The 17,812-nt window shown below is 43.1% G+C and overlaps 1 protein-coding gene across 2 annotated transcripts in view; it reads right to left on the bottom strand.

The window, feature by feature from the left end:
- The window catches only part of ABCC5 (ATP binding cassette subfamily C member 5), a 62,838-nt gene extending 45,741 nt beyond the window's left edge, over positions 1–17,097 (bottom strand). The window contains exons 1-3 of one of the 2 annotated variants that reach the window (XM_026721737.2): positions 16,969–17,097; positions 13,233–13,412; positions 1,096–1,256 (exon numbers count right to left, since the gene is read on the bottom strand). In XM_026721737.2, the coding sequence (XP_026577522.1) occupies positions 1,096–1,256; positions 13,233–13,361 (290 nt within the window). In that variant the 5' untranslated portion in view covers positions 13,362–13,412; positions 16,969–17,097. The remainder of the gene's footprint in view (positions 1–1,095; positions 1,257–13,232; positions 13,413–16,968) is intronic. The other variant, XM_026721739.2, reaches the window with a different exon arrangement.
- Positions 17,098–17,812: the final 715 nt, after the last annotated feature.

The raw sequence follows: 17,812 nt of genomic DNA, 5'->3' as shown, positions 1-17,812 counted from the left end.
TTAACATGGTGTATGAACCAATTTTATATAGCCAGATACCTATACTGGACCAAACTAGAAAGAAGCTGGTTTATTTTTGTCTTAGTACTTTAGTTACACCCAATCGTTTTTGTTTGTAGGCACCAATACACAGCTTTTTGTAGAATGCAAACTGTAGTGGCTTAGTCCATAAACCATGCCCAGAACATTATATGGAACCTGGCCTATATGTGGTGGAATTTCCAGCTACATTGGAGAGGGGAGTAAAGAGGCTGGCTTACTTAGAGATATTCTGTAGGAGGAAATGTCACAGGTCAGATGATTGAAGTCTTTATCTGCCTGTCTATGGAGATTGTCAATCATCCAGGTCATGGTTCTCCCAAAGGTTCTTTTTTCAAAAGGCAACTGAAGAAGCTTCCTAGATGAGAAGCGTAACGTTTTCAAGGGGGGAAAAAACTAAGAAAGTCCAACTGCCGTTTGGAAAAGCATTTTTGGGATCTTTGATCCCAAGAGAATGTAGTTAGTCAGGTGAGGTTCTTATAAAATAGGAGACCAACAATAAAGAAGCCATTTTGACCTGCTCATGGGAGTTGTTTTAGCTCCTTGCACATGACACTATGCAGATTAGTCCTTGACTAACGAACACATTTCAGCCCGACATTTCTTTTGCTAAGCGAGACAGTTGTTAAAGTGAATTTTGCCCCGTCTTACAACTTTTCTTACCACAGTTGTAAAGTGAATCACTGCAGTTATCAAGTTAGTGCCAAGGCTGTTAAGTGAATCCTTCTTCCCCATTGACTTAAGTTTGTCAGAAAGAAGCAAAAGTGGCCCTGGGACGCTGCAACTGTTATAAATATAGGTCGATTGCCAAGCCTCTGAATTTTGATCAGTTTTGACCACGGGGATGCTGCAATGGTTGTAAGTGTGTAAAATGGTCATAAGTCACTTTTTTTTCAGTGCCGTTGTACGTTTGAACGGTCACTAAATCAATTGTTGTTAATCAAGGACTACCTGTATTTTGAAATAAAATGTCTGTTGTTTTCCCACAGACCTCCATTCAGGCATTCCTGGTTAAAAACCAGCTGCCTCTTGCAGGTCACTTAAAGAAAGCCATACTTAGAAGTAGTCCGGATGGGTTTCATCAGATTGAGGCCATAGTGATATTTCCCTTTGGGGTGCTCTTCATCTAGCGCCCGCAGGTGAGAATCTGCAGAGCTCTCCAAAGGTAGACCTTCCGCCCGGGCAGCTGTTTCCAAGGCATCCTGGCAATCCACCTGCTTGAGAGAAAGTGCAGAATTAAACCTCAGGTATTACTGAAAAAGCTTGCTATGTCCCCAAGATTTTACTTGGATCCTAAAAACCGCAAGGAATTCATGTCTAACCAGTACTACTTCCAAACTAGTTGATTGATCAGCAACATTTCCAGGCTGGCTCCATCTCAAAGGACCATGGGAAAACGAACAACTAAACTTAAAATTACCTGCAAGCCCTTTAGAAACACCTCCAATCAACCTGTGGCAAAAAAAAATATGATAGAAAGTGTTGGGACTCTCTTTTTCGCATTTACGGCTGGTTGCCAAGCGCCTCACAATTATGTGATTACCATTTGCAAACTTCTCTGCCAGCTTCCCCAGAGAATCAATGGGGAAGCCAGCAGGAAAGGTTTCAAATGGAGGAAATGGAGAAGAGCTGAATCCTTCACAGACTGAAGGATTGTTCAGGAATTTAGCTCAGTTTCTGCAGCCCCTGAAGGATTTCCCCTCCAAAAGGAAATCAGGAAATAAAAAGGAGAGGGGCTATTCTTTGGCAAGCTGCAAGAAGAAACACTTCAGCTCCATCCCAAACATTTCAGCTTCATTCCTGCAGGCTCTTCTCTGTGAATAAAGTGAAATAGAAATCCTTCAGCGGGCTACAGAGTCATTTCAGAGCAAAAACCATCCCAGGAGGATTTCATTTAAGAGAGCTGAAACCTTTGAGCAGATAGCCATTTCATTCTCAAAGACCTGCCCGCCCAGGTGACTTCAGCTCTGTGAAGAACTGAAATCCTTTGGCAGGCAGCTTTTTCGATCCATGCACTAAATAATCTGGAAGATCGCTTAACAACCACAATCAAGAGTTCTGGGACTGCAGTCATTGACTGAAGCAGTCACATGGGCCTCTTGCTTAAGGACTGCTTCACTCAGTGATTGAGATTCCAGTCCCAATTGTAGCTGTAAATCAAGGACTACCTGTAATGATCTTTGATTCACACCCTAGATTAGACAGATGAGACATCTGTTGGTTAAATTTGCATATTAACCCACAAGCATTTCTAAAAAGTATTCCTAGTGTGCATGTGATTGGTCTGCTTCTGAGTGATTTGGAGAGAATATATCTACTCTGGATTGATAAGGCAAAGGAAAAAAACAGAGTTAGCTTTCTTTCTTAAATACAGTGGGGCCCTTTTTGTATCTGAATCATTTTCTAGGGAAGTGGAAAGACCTTTTTTATAAACCTTAATTATAATTATACAGTATGTTTGGAGTAGCAAAAAAATCAGGAGTCTACTAGCACCTTTTCTGATTAACTTCCCCATTTTATTAACAAACCCCATTCCTTACTAGCACGGATGATGTTACCTAATTTGGTAATGAAACTGTTCTGACCTAGGCTTCATAAAATCACGAAGCAGACTCCTTGTCCCGAAAAAAACCCTTTTTATTTGACTAATGTGAATTCCTATCATTCACATCAGCAAAGTCCTGGCAAACAGTCTTTCAAGGGTGAATTGCAACCATAGACCTTATCAGGCTTGGAGAGTTGCCAGGCCGATAGCTTCCAAGCTCAATGCTGCATACAAAAAAATACTTGGCAAAGAGTCTCTGAGAGTCATGAACAAATCTTCACCCTAATTAAACGAACTAATTGTCTCCTGCAAACACCACTCCCCTTTCACTCCTCTTTATTCCCTATGGGAAGGGACATTCACTGTCCACCTGTGCCTTCACTCCCGAATCGACCCTTGTTCTTTAACTGTTCCCTTCTCCTGGCAGCTCTGTGCATGCGCACATTGGGAACAGGCTCCAGCTATTCTTCTTCCCCACTGATCCCCAACTCTGAAAGCAGCTGATAACTGTCGGGCGGTCCTGGCCCCATCTCTGCCTCCAATGCAGAGCCCTCATCAGAGCCTTCCCCAGACTCCAGGACTGGCCCATGTTCCTCCCCAACCTCCTCACTGTCTGAGTCTGCCGCCAGCTCAGGCTGGCCGCTGGCGGGCCACAACAGAAACCTCTGCAAGAAAACAACCAAGCTCAGAGAGCACCAAGGGCCCCACCGTTCAATCCCAAGCTACAAATATTCTTCTTTATTGGTGCATTTTGTTATCAGCCATGAGTTTCTTTTGAGCTGCACAAAAGCTCATGCCTTTTAATAAAATCTGTTAGTTGGAAAAAGCACTACCAGATTCCTTCCAGGTTTCTATGGTTATTTATAAGTTGTGCTAAACAGCACTAGCGTTCATGACAGTTGAACAATGAGGTGATAACTTCTTGCACTTTTCTAATTCCTTGGAAAAATGTATTCCTCAGAGGATGTAATATATATATTCTGAAAAGCTGAAGCATGTTCCTGATTTCTTGGCAGCAAGAAGGAAGTGGTTTTTCCACTGAGCTCATCGGAGTTTACTGACTTCCCACTCTAGCCTACAGCATTCATATATCCCAGGAGATTTCCTATTCCAGGAATAGCTAGCTTTGTTTCATTTTAGGAGTTCAACCAAGGCCAGCTGAGGATTACCACCTACCAAGATATCTATTTTAAAGCCTTACATTCAGAAAACCTTCAGTACTTTTTTGTTTCTTTTTGTATATTTATTCTTGACAAGTGACCCCAACTGACAAACATGGATTGAAATAGTCAGGAAGAAAAAAAAAACACCTAATTACCGTTGTTCATAAATCTCTGCAACAGATTAAATTAAGTGTCTCTAAAGTCGATGGGAAGTTCCCAAAACTGAAGCAGAACTCTGAATTACCCTATCCTCGGGTTATAATCTTGTTAACAAGCAAAAACCACTTTGCAATTGTCTCGTTTAACAATGGAAATTTGGGGCTCCATTGCGGTAATAAGGATTACCTTTAAAAACTGTCTTGCCAAAGGACAAGGGCAGTCTCGTGCTACCAAAACAGCATGTATGGCATTCAGCTTTGTTCGGGTATTTTCCCACGTCATTGTAGTTGTGCTTTTAAAGTTGTAGCAACGTTTCGGCAGAATCTCATCTGCCATCATCAGGCTTCTGATATATATATATGATTTGTTAGTAGACCATATGCTGAAATGCTTGTCTTGTAAAAGTAAACTTCCTTCGAATAAATATTATACTAATCAGAACTCTGAAACCCTTCATTTTTCTAATTGTTCATTGTCCAGACTACCAGAAGGAAAATCTGACGACACTCTTACAGTTTACTGGAAACAGGCACACCAAAAAAAGCTTATTAATTTCTGGGATTTTTTTTAGTCCCCAGGCCTAGGTTTTCCTGGTCGTCCCTCAACCAAGCCCTAACTTTTAATTTGCTTCTGTTTTATTTTCCTGTCTGCTTATCTAAAATGAATTTTATTTATAAAGGCTTTTGAAATGTTTTATAATTTTCTTTTTCTTGTCACCCGCCTATTAAAATAGACGGCATTGCATTTTCTGGGGACCAAGGTCACAACACAGTCCACAACCCAGAATAATACTGTATTGCAGTTCCTTTCATTGCAGCTATTGCGTTGTCTCTTCAGTTAATAATAATATTACAAGGACCTCAAATCTCCTATCAGCCTCTGTTCCAGAAAGAGGGTGTTTTTTTTTTTTTAAAGGAAAAGGAAATGTGACTTGCAACATTAGGCCTTTTCAAGGTTGTTCTGCCATTTGACCCAGAGAGACAGCAACAAAACTTCTCATCCTCTGTAAATCCCAGACAGATGGTTTGAAGGTTGCAGGCCCTTTATGCCAAAGGCTTCTCGTTTTCTCAAACAATATTAGGAAAAACGTGCCTGCTGAAGATACTGTTTATAAAGCAGTGTTTCTCAAGCATGGCCACCTTAAGACGTGTAGACTTCAACTCCCAACGGAACTGCAAATCTGGTTCATAAGTACAGGTGGTCCTCAATTTACGACCACAATCGAACCCAAAATTAATGTTGCCAAGTGAGTTTTGCCTCATTTTACGATCTTCCTTGCCACAGTTGTTAAGTGAATCGCTGCAATTGTTAAGCTCCTAGTAGTAACACACTTGTAAAGCGAATCTGGCTTCCCCATTTTCCTTCACTTGTCAGAAGGACGCAAAAGTGGATCACACGACTCCAGGACACTGCAACCGTCATAAATATGAACCAGCTGCCAAGTATCCGAATTTTGATCACAGTGGCCTTAAGTTTGTAAAAAAAGTAATTGTAAGTCACTTTTTTCAGTGCCGTTGTAACTTTGAATGGTCGCTAAATGAACTGTTGTAAGTCGAAGACTACTTATACCTTGTAGATTACCAGGCTGCGCCCAAGGAAGGGGTTGCAGACGTCATCAGTCTCGAGTCCCTTCCTGCCCACAAGAGACTTAAGTACAGCCCATCTTGAATTCCTTTGACTCTTATCTACCACCAATTTGCTTTGACCGTTAGTAGTTCAGATCCTTGTAGAGAACTTTAGTGTACAACAAACCTACATAATTCATTTGAGCTGTTTGGGCTCCTGATTGACACCACCCCAAGGTTGGACCATCAGAACTTCCAACAGTTGCATAGTGACCGGTCATAACTGGAGGACTACCTTTATTGGTTCCAGAAAAGGAAATTTGATTTTAATAGCAAACTTTCATTTTATTTTTAAAATGGATCCGGTGTCCTTCAGCTCCAAGTTTTCCTAGTCTGTCCAACAACTATGCCACTGAAATGGCAGGGGAGTGATGAAGGGGAAATATGCAGAACCAGCCATCTGTGAGCTCTGCAACTGCAGCTCTTAATATTATTATGGGTGGTTTACAAAAGCAATTATGCCCATTTTCTTCCTGAATGAGGCTCTTAATTCAGACTGAAATCAGTGAATTAAACTATCAATCAAGGGAACATTAAATATAATTGTTTATGTGTACTATTTATAGCAAAAGGAATAGCCATAGCTGGCCTAATGTAACCAGATGCTAAGTGGATTGTCATTAAATCACAACACAGTGTCCTTGCAGGCACCAATTTAGCCCCCATCCTAGCTAATTCTAATTGTGCTTATTTGATTTATTCAATTCCTACCCCGCCTTTCTATTCAGCCATCTTAACGTTTACAAAAACGCTCTAACAACTCCATTCTCTTCTTGCATTCAGCACATCTGTGAGCACCATTGTGAATCTAGGCAGGTAAAGCAGCTGGAGTTAGAACAGGATATACAAAAGATACTAAATTTCATTTATAAACTCTTCAAAGGAAATGACTTCCACTAGTACCCCTTAACCAGATCCCCATTAAGGAGCTAGAAAGAGTCCCAAAGGTGCTTTTTTTTCCAAAAGGCAAATGCACTTACTTTCTTTCTTTCTTTCTTTCTTTCTTTCTTTCTTTCTTTCTTTCTTTCTTTCTTTCTTTCTTTCTTTCTCCTTTATTTTTTTCTTTTGAAAACATTTTGCTTCTCATCTAACAAACTTCTTCAATTCTGGATGAGCTCATCCAGTTTCTTGGATAAGAAGCGAAAGGTTTTTGAAGGAAAAGAAAAGAAAAAGAAGAAAATCCAGTTGCCTTTTGGGGGGAAAAATACCTTTGGGACAAACCATGGCCTAGATCAGTGGTGGTTAACCTTTTTTGGTTGCTGTGCTGATAATTGCGCATGCCAGCACCCAGAAGGCAATGCGTGCTGGGGCCCCCCATGCCCCCTGCAGATCCTCGTGCTACTCCACCCCCATGCACGGCGCATATCTCTGCATGTGATGCCCTGTGCGCCATGCATCTGTGCATCTGTGTGATCCCCCGGGCGCCATACATCTGTGCATGCACGCAATCCACCCATCTGCATGCCGCGCATCTCTGAGCATGCACGTGCCTCTCCCGCGCACCCCTGCCCCCTGCGCATGCACACCAGATACCCGATAATCAGCTGTCGGGCGATGGTGGCCCGCTCGCATGCGCAGTGGGGCTTGAGCTCTCGCGTGCCGGCAGAAGTGGCTTCTGGCACGCATGCCCTAGGTTCGCCAACACGGACCTAGATGACTGAGAATCTCATAGACATTTAGTTAGAAACAGATGGCTGAAAATTGACTTTAATACCCTTTCATGAAAATTGGTGTGTCATTTTATATTCATGCATTTTAAAAAAAGATAATAGAGCCCACAAAGCACTTCTGAAAGAAATAATTCTTTTCCCACCATGGGCGAGATTTTGCTTGTCCCATTAGCAAGCAGTTCTATTACAGAACAGTCCTTCTTGCTACGTGCTGAAAAGGCAGGATGAGCTCGAAATTAGAACACCAAGAAGAAACACCGTATCCTGTCCAGATGCAGGTTAGCACGTAAGGCTGCTGCTCCTTCTATTACAAGACCTACAGGTAGTCCTTAAGTTATGACCGTGATGGAGCTTACTCAGGGGTGGGATTCAATTTTTTTAACCGGTCCTGTGGGCGTGGCTTAGTTGGTGGGTGTGGCTTGGTGGTCATGTGACTGGGTGGGTGTGGCTTGGTGGTCATGTTATTAGCTGGGCGTGGCCAACTCAATATCTTTCACATCGAGGCACCATCTCGCCTGGCCTCTCGTGACTGTGGGGATGCTGCAACAGTCATACGTGTGAAAAACGGTCATAAGTCACTTTTTTCAGTGCCATTGTAACTTTGAATGGTCACTCCACACAAGCAAAGTGCCAGCAAAAGAGGAAAAAAAACTCCAAGGAAGTTCCTGAGACAGGAAGTTTAGTCCTGCCAAGAATGTCATAAGGATTAACGGAGAGGCAGTTTCTGTAAGCAACACCAGAATGTTTCCTTCCTGCCTTCCTTACAGGATTAGCCCAGTAATTTCTTCTAAGAACCGGTTCTACGAGCTGCTTAGAATGTTAACAACCGGTTCTAGCGAATAGGTGCGAACTGGTAGAATCCCACCTGAGCTTACTCATCTTGGCCATAACTCATGACCAACCTGATTTTAGGACCTATTTTGGGCGGCCTATACCCAATACAGCTGGGGTCTTATTGTGCATCACACAGACCATGATATTAGAAGCAGAGCCTAATTGGACTGCCTTAGCATGTACCCTAAAATGCCAAAGAACAAGCAATCTGGGTTAATTCACTGACCATGACTTGGACTGTCCCAGCTAATTCAGGAAAGGAAAATATTAGGTGAAGGGAAGATGGTAGGCTGGTAAGAGTATTCTCCTTATGCCGTCCTGGCCACTCAAACACAGCAGCTCATGTTCAAAGCTGCCCGATTGCCAGGTGGGCACCATCCACCTCTTTGCCTTCTACCATGAAGTCTGCCAACTACCCAGTTGGCAAATCCAGAAAAAAAGGAACTCCTGAGACATTGGTTTACCAAGAGTATAAAACTTCACCAAATAAACACAGAAGGAGGAAAACCAGCTCTAGGTTTCCAGCACAAAAGCATGCATAATTAATTCCCCCTTTTCCCTATGGGCCACCCACCGTCCAAAACGTCCACCGATCACCCCTCTTCATTTTGTTAGGGGAAACAAACAGCCAGGCCGGGACATCTGGTGTGTCTTTGAGGTGCTGACGGATGCTTGAATACCGTTCTCCTACCCTGGCATTCCATCCACCTGCCTTTCCTGTTATTATCAAGGTACGGATGCAGGAAAAAAGGATCATAGCAATAGCACTTAGACTTATATACCACTTCACAGTGCTTTCCAGCCCTCTCTAAGCGGTTTTACAGAGTCAGCCCCTTGCCCCCAATAATCTTGGGTCCTCATTCTACCCACCTCGGAAGGACGGAAGGCTGAGTCAACCTTGAGCCTGGTGAGATTCAAACTGTCAAATTGCAGGCAGCTGGCAGGCAGCAGAAGTAGCCTGCAGTACTACACTCTAACCACTGCGCCCCCGCGGCTCTTAATGTAGCTGAAAGTGAGAATCAGTCTTGACAAAGCCATCTGGCTGGCAACACCGGCAGACGATAAAGTCTCTCGTGCCTCTTCCATCAACCACATCTCCGCGATTGATATCAGGGCAATGTTTTAGTTCGGGATTGAATTCTGCATAAATTTTACCAGCAACTAGCTTGGCAATGAGAAGCAGGCTTCTGAGAATCAGAGGGCCAGCCAGGATGAACAAGATACACTGAGCAATGTAATCATGAGGGCAGTTTAGGACTTAAGCCAAGCTGAATGCAATGAAAATTAATTTTAGCTCCTTGCGGCTTAAAAACAAGGATTGCCTCCCTGTAGCAACGCTATGGTGGATGCTAAAATTTGCCAGTAGTATCTGCTTAAGGGCTACAAAGCAGCTCAACATCACCAGCTATCTCTGCAAACAGCAGCTATAACCACTCTAACTTCCTGTCATGCTGGGAGTAATTTCTGCTGGGTCACAAATTATTAGGAAGTCCAACAATAATAGCAACAAGGGGAAAAACTAAAGGCTGGCTTACCAAGAATTTGGAACTGTGGCCCACAGATCTTCATTACGTGGCAATATTTCCACATTCATAGTAGGGTATTAGCTACAACATGCTAATAATCACAATGGCCAAGTATTAAAGGGAAAAAAAGCAATAAAGGTAGCCCTCAACTTACAACAGTTCATTTAGTGTCCGTTCAAAGCTATAACAGCACTGACAAAAGTGACTTATGGCCATTTTGCACGCTTATGACCGTTGCAGGTCACGTGATTTACATTCGGAGTCTTCACAACTGCTTCATATTTACGACGGTCGCAGGGTACTGGGGCCACATGATCCCGTTTAACAAACGTGGCAAGAAACGCCTCACCGAACTAATTTCTCACTTAGCAACATAAATTTTGGGTCATAAGTCAAGGACTACCTGTGACATTATTATCCCCAGCAAAAAAAAAATGCTTCTGAATTTCCCACTGCGGCTAATTTTATAGAATTAGGTATTACAGAACCAGCTGATTGTCCAAAGCTTAATCAACAAGCTGAACAATGTACACCCTCCTCAACTCTTTTGTTCTAAATAAAGGTTATTTCCCATATTCTGATCATTTTTTAAAAAAAAATTAAATGGTTATGAAATACTGCACAGATTGCTCAGATGTTTGTTTTTTCTTTTACCCCGTGACTGCTAATTTTGCTTTCGAGTCCTTGCTCAAGGACTTGGTTAAAAAGTCCTTTGAAACTTCTAAGAAACAAAGCCATACTGGTCACACTTCTGCACATATTTGCTGACATGGCAAAGAACTCAAAAAGAACAGCGAGGCAGAAATTACGTAGGCAGCATTAAAAGTTTCTCCGGATCCACCGGTTTTTATTTACCTATCCTAGGGCAACGGTTTCCTGAGGCCGACTCTAACGTTCACATAAATATGTGAGTCCTTGCCATTTTTCTCTCTCTCTCTCCCCCAGCCAGCTGGATGCTATAAAAAGCAGCCTTCGGGGGGTAAAAGGTTTAATGTGCTTGCTGAGGTCATGAAATTTGCAAAGTCAAGGTTGGGTGATAAAATGGGATGAGGGACAAATTTGCAAACCGGGTTTTCCACTGGCTGTGATATTTATGTTGCTTTTAGAAGAGATCCTGCAGCAGGCCGGAAGAACTGCTTCATATGCATTGCAACAGAAATTTTATCTGTTTATTAAGAGTTTTTGTCCCATCTTTGTTTACTTTTTATAAGTAACTAAAGGTGAACATATGTAATACTCCTTAGTCCTCTTTTTCTCTATAACAAGCCTCACAGGTGGATTGGCTCAAAGTCACCCAGTCAGCTTTGATACCTAAAGCAGGTCTATGGAGATTCTCAGTCATCCAAATCTGAAGAGCTGAAAAAGCTACTTGGATGAGAAGCGAAACGCCTTCAAAGAAAAACCAGAAAGTCCAGTTGCCTCTTGAAAAAGCAGGACTAAAACTCAGTCTCCTGGAAACTGGTCTAAAGTCAACAAGATGGCTTTCATGACTAAGGCGGGACTAAAACTCACCATTTCCTGGTGAGTAGCCCAAATTCACCTCACCGGCTTTCATGCCTAAGGCAAATCTAGAACTTAAAACCTCTCGGTTACTTAACCAATACCCTAACCACTTCCCACCAAACCGGCTCACTGATGTTTTATCAAAGCAATTTCCACCATCTTATCCAAAACAGAAATAAAGGTAACCCAACCTATAATTTCCAGAATTTCTGTCTATTCCCTGAAGTTCTTTTAAATAATTTTCCGTATACTGGTTAGAAGAATGTAAAGTTTTTTACAGCATTTGCACAGTAGCATGATCAAAATCACACAATTTGTAACATTTTAACTGTGCATGTGATTGGTCTGCTTCTGAGTAATCTGGAGAGAATATATCTACTCTGGATTGATAATGCAAAGGAAAAAAACAGAGTTAGCTTTCTTCCTTAAATACAGTGGGGCCCTTTTTGTATCTGAATCATTTTCTAGGGAAGTGGAAAGACCTTTTTTATAAACCTTAATTATAATTATACAGTATGTTTGGAGTAGCAAAAAAATCAGGAGTCTACTAGCACCTTTTCTGATTAACTTCCCCATTTTATTAACAAAACCCATGCCTTACTAGCACTGATGATGTTACCTAATTTGGTAATGAAACTGTTCTGACCTAGGCTTCATAAAATCACGAAGCGGACTCCTTGTCCCGAAAAAAACCCCTTTTTATTTGGCTAATGTGAATTCCTATCATTCACATCAGCAAAGTCCTGGCAAACAGGCTTTCAAGGGTGAATTACAACCACAGACCTTATCAGGCTTGGAGAGTTGCCAGGCCAACAGCTTCCAAGCTCAATGCTGTATACAAGAAAATACTTAGCAAAGAGTCTCTGAGAGTCATGAACAAATCTTCACCCTAATTAAACGAACTAATTGTCTCCTGCAAACACCACTCCCCTTTCACTCCTCTTTATTCCCTATAATTTCCAGAAATTCTCTGTCTATTCCCTGAAGTTCTTTTAAATAATTTTCCGTATGCTGGTTAGAAGAATGTAAAGTTTTTTACAGCATTTGCACAGTAGCATGATCAAAATCACACAATTTGTAACATTTTAACTTGTCTCACTACTATTTGCTTTACTTCTGAGGACTCCCCAGGAAATATTAGATTAATTGATTTAGTATAGTACTATTTAGTAGTAAAATATTATCTATTGCCTAATCCAGAGGTCTCCAAACTTGGCAACTTTCAGACTTGTGGACTTCAATTCCCAGAATTCCTCAGCCAGCTATCCTATGCTGGCTGAGGAATTCTGGGAGTTGAAGTCCATAAGTCTTATAGTTCCCAAGTTTGAGGACCCTGGGCCTAATCCTAAAATCTAGTAAGATAAATTATTCCTTTAATTCTTATTTGGCATTTGGGAGGAGTTTCTCAAAATCTTTCTTTAAATCTCTGAATTGGGCATTTGTGTGTGAAGAGGGAGGGGTATTCAGCATGTGCTTTGATTCTTTGCTTCCCTTAATTTTTCCACATTCTGGAGGAAATACCTTTGCCAGTAGCTTCATTAACATACGGTCACTAACTATGCAAAGTTCATTTTGCTTCTCACCCAAGGAGCTTCTTCAGCTCTGACAGGATTCCTGTCAGAGCTGAAAGAAGCGTGTTGGATGAGAAGCGAAACGTCTTCAAAAGAAAAAACAAGCAAGTCCAGTTGCCTCCTGAAAAAGCCCCTTTGGAACAACCTTGACCTGGATGACTGAGAATCTCTACAGACTTTTAACTATGCAAAGTAAAAAAAAACAAACTGAATTTTAGATCCTTGCTGGACATGTTTCCACAGCAATCAGTCTTCGATAACTACAGTCTCCTTTTCACTGATTAGCATTTAAAGCATGAAGCTGATTAAGCTCTATAATTATAGCGAAAGGCCATGCGCTATTTATGCAACACAGAATTATATCAATTATATTATGCAATTCAGTCAAGTACTGGTGTCAGGAACAGTGCGGTTAGTGGTTGTAGCGTTAAGACTAGCAAAGAATTCTGCTTTTATCCTCATTCCATTCAGGGCTTTGGGCTGTTCCTTCTTCCTCAGCACATCCTATTCCTGTTTTGAGGGTCACATGAAGGATGATCCCCAGCTGCCTTGAGCTAATGAATAAATGCGATTTAAAAAGCAGTCATTGCTACTCACCTTGTATTTCTCTTGTCGGAATTTGATCCCATCTTGTCCTCCACGTTGATTCAGGCTATTTCTCTCCCTGATATTTCTATACCCAGGACTGGGTATCACGTACTCTTTTCCTAGATCGATATCTTTCATCTTTTTCGGTAAACGCCAGGGTTAACAAATATATTTGCCACTCAGAAAACTCTGGGGGAAAAAACAAGAGAGAACAAGAAATAAAACGTGAGAACATCTGTCTCAGCTGCTCTCTATCTCTTCCTTCTTAAGCAGATGTCCTGAACCGGGTTGGATTACAGTTTTGTAACCCGATCCCCAAATATGGTCTGCCTACTGTACTTCCACTAGCCCTGGCAGGAAGGGATGTTATATCAGATGAATCCCAGTAGCCGTGTCCCTAGATAATCCCAACAGGGGGGAAAAACAGGCTCTGAGTCCTAACTTTGCATAAGGAACTTCAGTTGTGCTACTGGCACCTCCTTTTCCTCAACAGCCTTAAAGTACGTAGCATGCAGTAAATCCTCTACAAATAGTAATCTATGCAGAGATCAACGATAATTGGTGATCGATTCAGGCAAGTAGTCCTGAAAGACCATGAAGTTTAGAAAAAAGAATGTCATTGGGTTTTTAAAGATGGAGCTGTTTACAGCCTTTGTGGGGGTGGTGGGGGGGAAGAAAAAGAACAGAATAACATAGTTAGAAGGAACCTTGGAGGTCTTCTAGTCCAACCCCCTGCTCTCAAGCATTAGACCCTATATCATTCCAGACAAATGGCTGTCCAATTTCTTCTTGAAACCCTCCAGTAATGGAAGACCCAAAATTCCCGGAGGCAGGTCCTTCTACTGGTTCATTGTTTTCACTGTCATGAAATTTCTCCTTAGTTCTAGGTTGGATCTCTCCTTGATTCATTTCCATCCATTGCTTCTTGTCTTACTTTCTGGTGCTTTGAAAAATAGTTTGACCCTCCCTCTTCTTTGTGGCAGCCCTTCAGATATTGGAAAACTGCTATCATTTCAACCCTAGTCCTTCTCTTCACTAGAGGATAGTAAGACGTACCCAATTACTGAAATTTTTGGAAGGAGCAATTTTGTTACGCCTAACTATCCATACAACTGAGTTACTTGGAATTTTTCAATAGGCAAAATGGAAAAGGGGCTCTGGTAAGATTAACGTTAGCCATAAATGCCCGAATTGTCAAAAAAAAAATTGCTGTGCAGTTCAAAAATTGACCACCGCTGCATTATCTTTATTCTTATTGCATTAAGTGATAAAGCTTTACATAAATTATCCATCAACCCCATTATATTTATCATTAACCAGTTACAAACACCTCAGACCCATCTCTCTAAGAGAAACAATCACAGGGAGCTCACTGTGTTAAATGCAGTCTGTCTCTGGATTGTGTAGAGCTAAACAGAGAGCATTAAAGTCAAAATAAGGGCCCCATAGTGTCCCAGTTGCTTTTCCCCTCGTGTGCAACTTTTATCGTTCGTTATCTCTCTTTTCTTCATGCTAAATCACCCTGCCTTGTACCTTCTGTTGGGTTTCCTTTTGTGCTTTGTGCCTCACTACAAGAGAAGGAGGGGAAAACTACTCTCCGGCTGCATGATTCAGCAAAAATTCTGTCACCATGATGACAGGTTCCTCTTTCTGCAAATAACAGAAAGCTTTGCGGATGTTTGAAATCCCTTGTTTTAAAACAGTTTAGGGAAAGCCATTATCGTTAAGAGGCCAGTTACTATAACCCACAGACCATTTCTCTGGCAATCTGATGAAGTCCTCCTGTACTCTTCACGCCACACGGGCTTACGTCTCCTTCCGTTCCCCTCCCTGGTGGCACGAGATGCCTTCCTTACATAATGGCTTGGTATCAAGCAAAAAGATCTTACATAATGGCTTGGTATCTCAAGCAGAAAGGCCTCAATGAGGCACCTCCTGCCTGCCTGCCGCTCCATTTCATTCCCTTGTTTGCAGCACCCTCTGTAGGGCCCATTTGCAAATGGCACCCAGCAATGCCTGTCTCCAAGCATCCTTTCAGGATCCCTGGCACGAGAACAGGTAGCCCAGGGAGGCAGAGGTGACCTATTGCTCACCTGTTTCCAGGCAGCTTTTGCAGCAAAGGAGAGAAACAACCAGTAAACCAAGGACAGGGGGGGCGGTGGGCTTTCCAACCTGTCACTCCGCTCTTCCATCCTTGTTTTTAGATATATAGAGAGATATATATTCATCTCCTTCCAGGCATACTTTAACTATGCATTCCTCTGGCAGATTTTCACACATTTCCAGGGAAAGGGAATCAGACAGGCCTTTCCTCCCACTCCCTAACAAAGTACCTCTTAATATGCTATTGGGAGGGAGGGAAGGAGGGAAGGGGAAGGAAGGAAGGAGGGAAGGAAGGTGATAGAGATAGATATAGTTAGATGATAGAGAGAGAGAGAAAGATATATATAGAAAGATATATATATATAGAGAGAGAGAGAGAGAAATATATATATATATAATGTATATATATGTATGTGTGTGTGTGTGTATGTTAGGTGATAGTTAAACAGAGAGAGTTAGAGAGAGAGAGATAAGAGGAAGGGAGGGGGGATACCAGATAGGTAGTTAGGTAGATGATAGACATAGACAGATAGACAGGTAGATAGATAGATAGATAGATAGATAGATAGATAGATAGATAGATAGATAGATAGATAGATAGACAGACAGACAGACAGACAGATAGACGAGACACACACAGAGAGAGTTAGATGATAGAGATAGTTAGAAAGGGAGGGAGGGTGGGGGAGTTACCAGTTAGATGAGAGAGAGAGAGAGAGAGAAAGAGAGAGATATTGTTAGATGATAGATATAGAGGGAGAGGGAGGGGGGGTACCAGATAGGTAGGTAGGTAGGTAGATGATAGACAGACAGACAGATAGAAAGATAGATAGATGAGACACAGAGAGAGTTAGATGATATAGTTAGAAAGGGGGGGGGGAGTTACCAGATAGGTAGGTAAGTAGATTATAGACATAGACAGACAGAGGGACAGACAGGCAGTCAGATAGACATATAAGCAGATAGACAACTATAGAGACAGAGATGATTGCTAGATATGGATGAGAGATGAGAGAGAAAGAGAGATGGAAAGAGAAAGAGATGGAAAATATCTGCTGCGATCAGGCCTGCCGTGCAAGAGGTGGGAACGGGATGTTTACATCCTTTCAAGGCGGCGTCCCAGCCCCTCTCTCTTCAGCACCATCCACCCGCCCCAGGGGGCTTCCCGGGGCCCTTTCGCCGGGCCTTTTCTCCTCGTTTTCTCCGCGGCAAAGCGCCCCCACTTTCCCATTCAGGCCACTCCTTCCTTGCCCAGCTCTTTGCAAGGGGAAAATGGGGCTGGGGAGGAAAAGCAGCTGAAAACCTCCACGGCCAGCAGAGGCTCTCCCTCCCCGCCCCCTCCCCATCCTAAGCAACCCTCCCTCCTTCCCTATCTTTCAACAAAGGCAGCTTTGGCTGCGGACGATGGGCTCTGGAGTCCAAACGCCTTGGAAAGCGGGGTGGGGTGGGGTTAAACCAGTGGAAGCGCCCCCACCCCTCCTTGCCAGGCAGCCCCACCTCCCCTTTCTCGATCACAGCCCCCTCCACCACCACCCCACCCAGACACCTTTGGGACGCCCCCTCCTCACTGAGGAACCCCTCCCTCTTTCCCTGACCCTGGCTTCACCGCGGGGCGCCAGCCGAGCCCCCATCTCACCCCTACCTGCTCGAGCGGCTGCGCTCCAGCACGGCGGCGGCGGCGGGCGGCGGCGGCGGCGGAGGAAGCAGCCAAGCAGAAAGACCTTCAAGCGGCTCCTCTGTCGCAACCCGCCGCAGTGCGCCTGCGCGTGCATCCTGGGCGAGCACAACAAAATGCCGCCTCCGCCTCTCTCGCTGGACGCTCCGGGAACGGTAGTCCGCGCCCCCTCCGAGGGTCTCGGTGCCGCCCGGGGGCAGAACTACGTCTCCCATAAGGCCGTCGGGGCAGCCGGCTTATTTCCATACGCCCCGCCCTCCTCCTCCTGCTCCTCCTCCCCCTCCTTGCCGGTTTTGCCCGTCCTCCTGAGTCGCCGGGGCTGCAGAGCTCGCTGGCTTGTTTGGGTCCCTTTGATCCCAAATCTTGGGGTCACGTGCTCGGTGGGGAAGGTGGGGGGGATTTTTGCAGCGAGAAGGAGGACCACCGAGGCCGATCTGATACCTATAACAATAGCACTTAGACTTATATTAATTTATAATTAATCTTAATTATAATTAATATTAAATAATATTAAGCACTTAGACTGACATTAATACACTTGAGAAAGTCCAGAAATATTTCACAAGAAGAGTTCTCCACTCCTCGACTCCTTGCAGAAGACCTTATGCCACCAGACTTGAAATTCTAGACCTAGAAAATCTAAAATTACACCGCCTCTGGTCCAATCTAAGTCTAGTACACTGCTCAAAAAAATAAAGGGAACACAAAAATAAGACATCCTAGATCTGAATGAATGAAATATTCTTATTAAATACTTTGTTCATTACATAGTTGAATGTGCTGACAACAAAATCACACAAAAATTATCAAT

The sequence above is a fragment of the Pseudonaja textilis genome, chromosome 4 (genome assembly GCF_049901715.1).
Source record: "Pseudonaja textilis isolate UNSWEBS1 chromosome 4, rPseTex1.2, whole genome shotgun sequence".
Taxonomy (NCBI): domain Eukaryota; kingdom Metazoa; phylum Chordata; class Lepidosauria; order Squamata; family Elapidae; genus Pseudonaja; species Pseudonaja textilis.
Note: the sequence above shows the minus strand (reverse complement) of the source record. Positions and strands in the feature narration are given on the sequence as shown.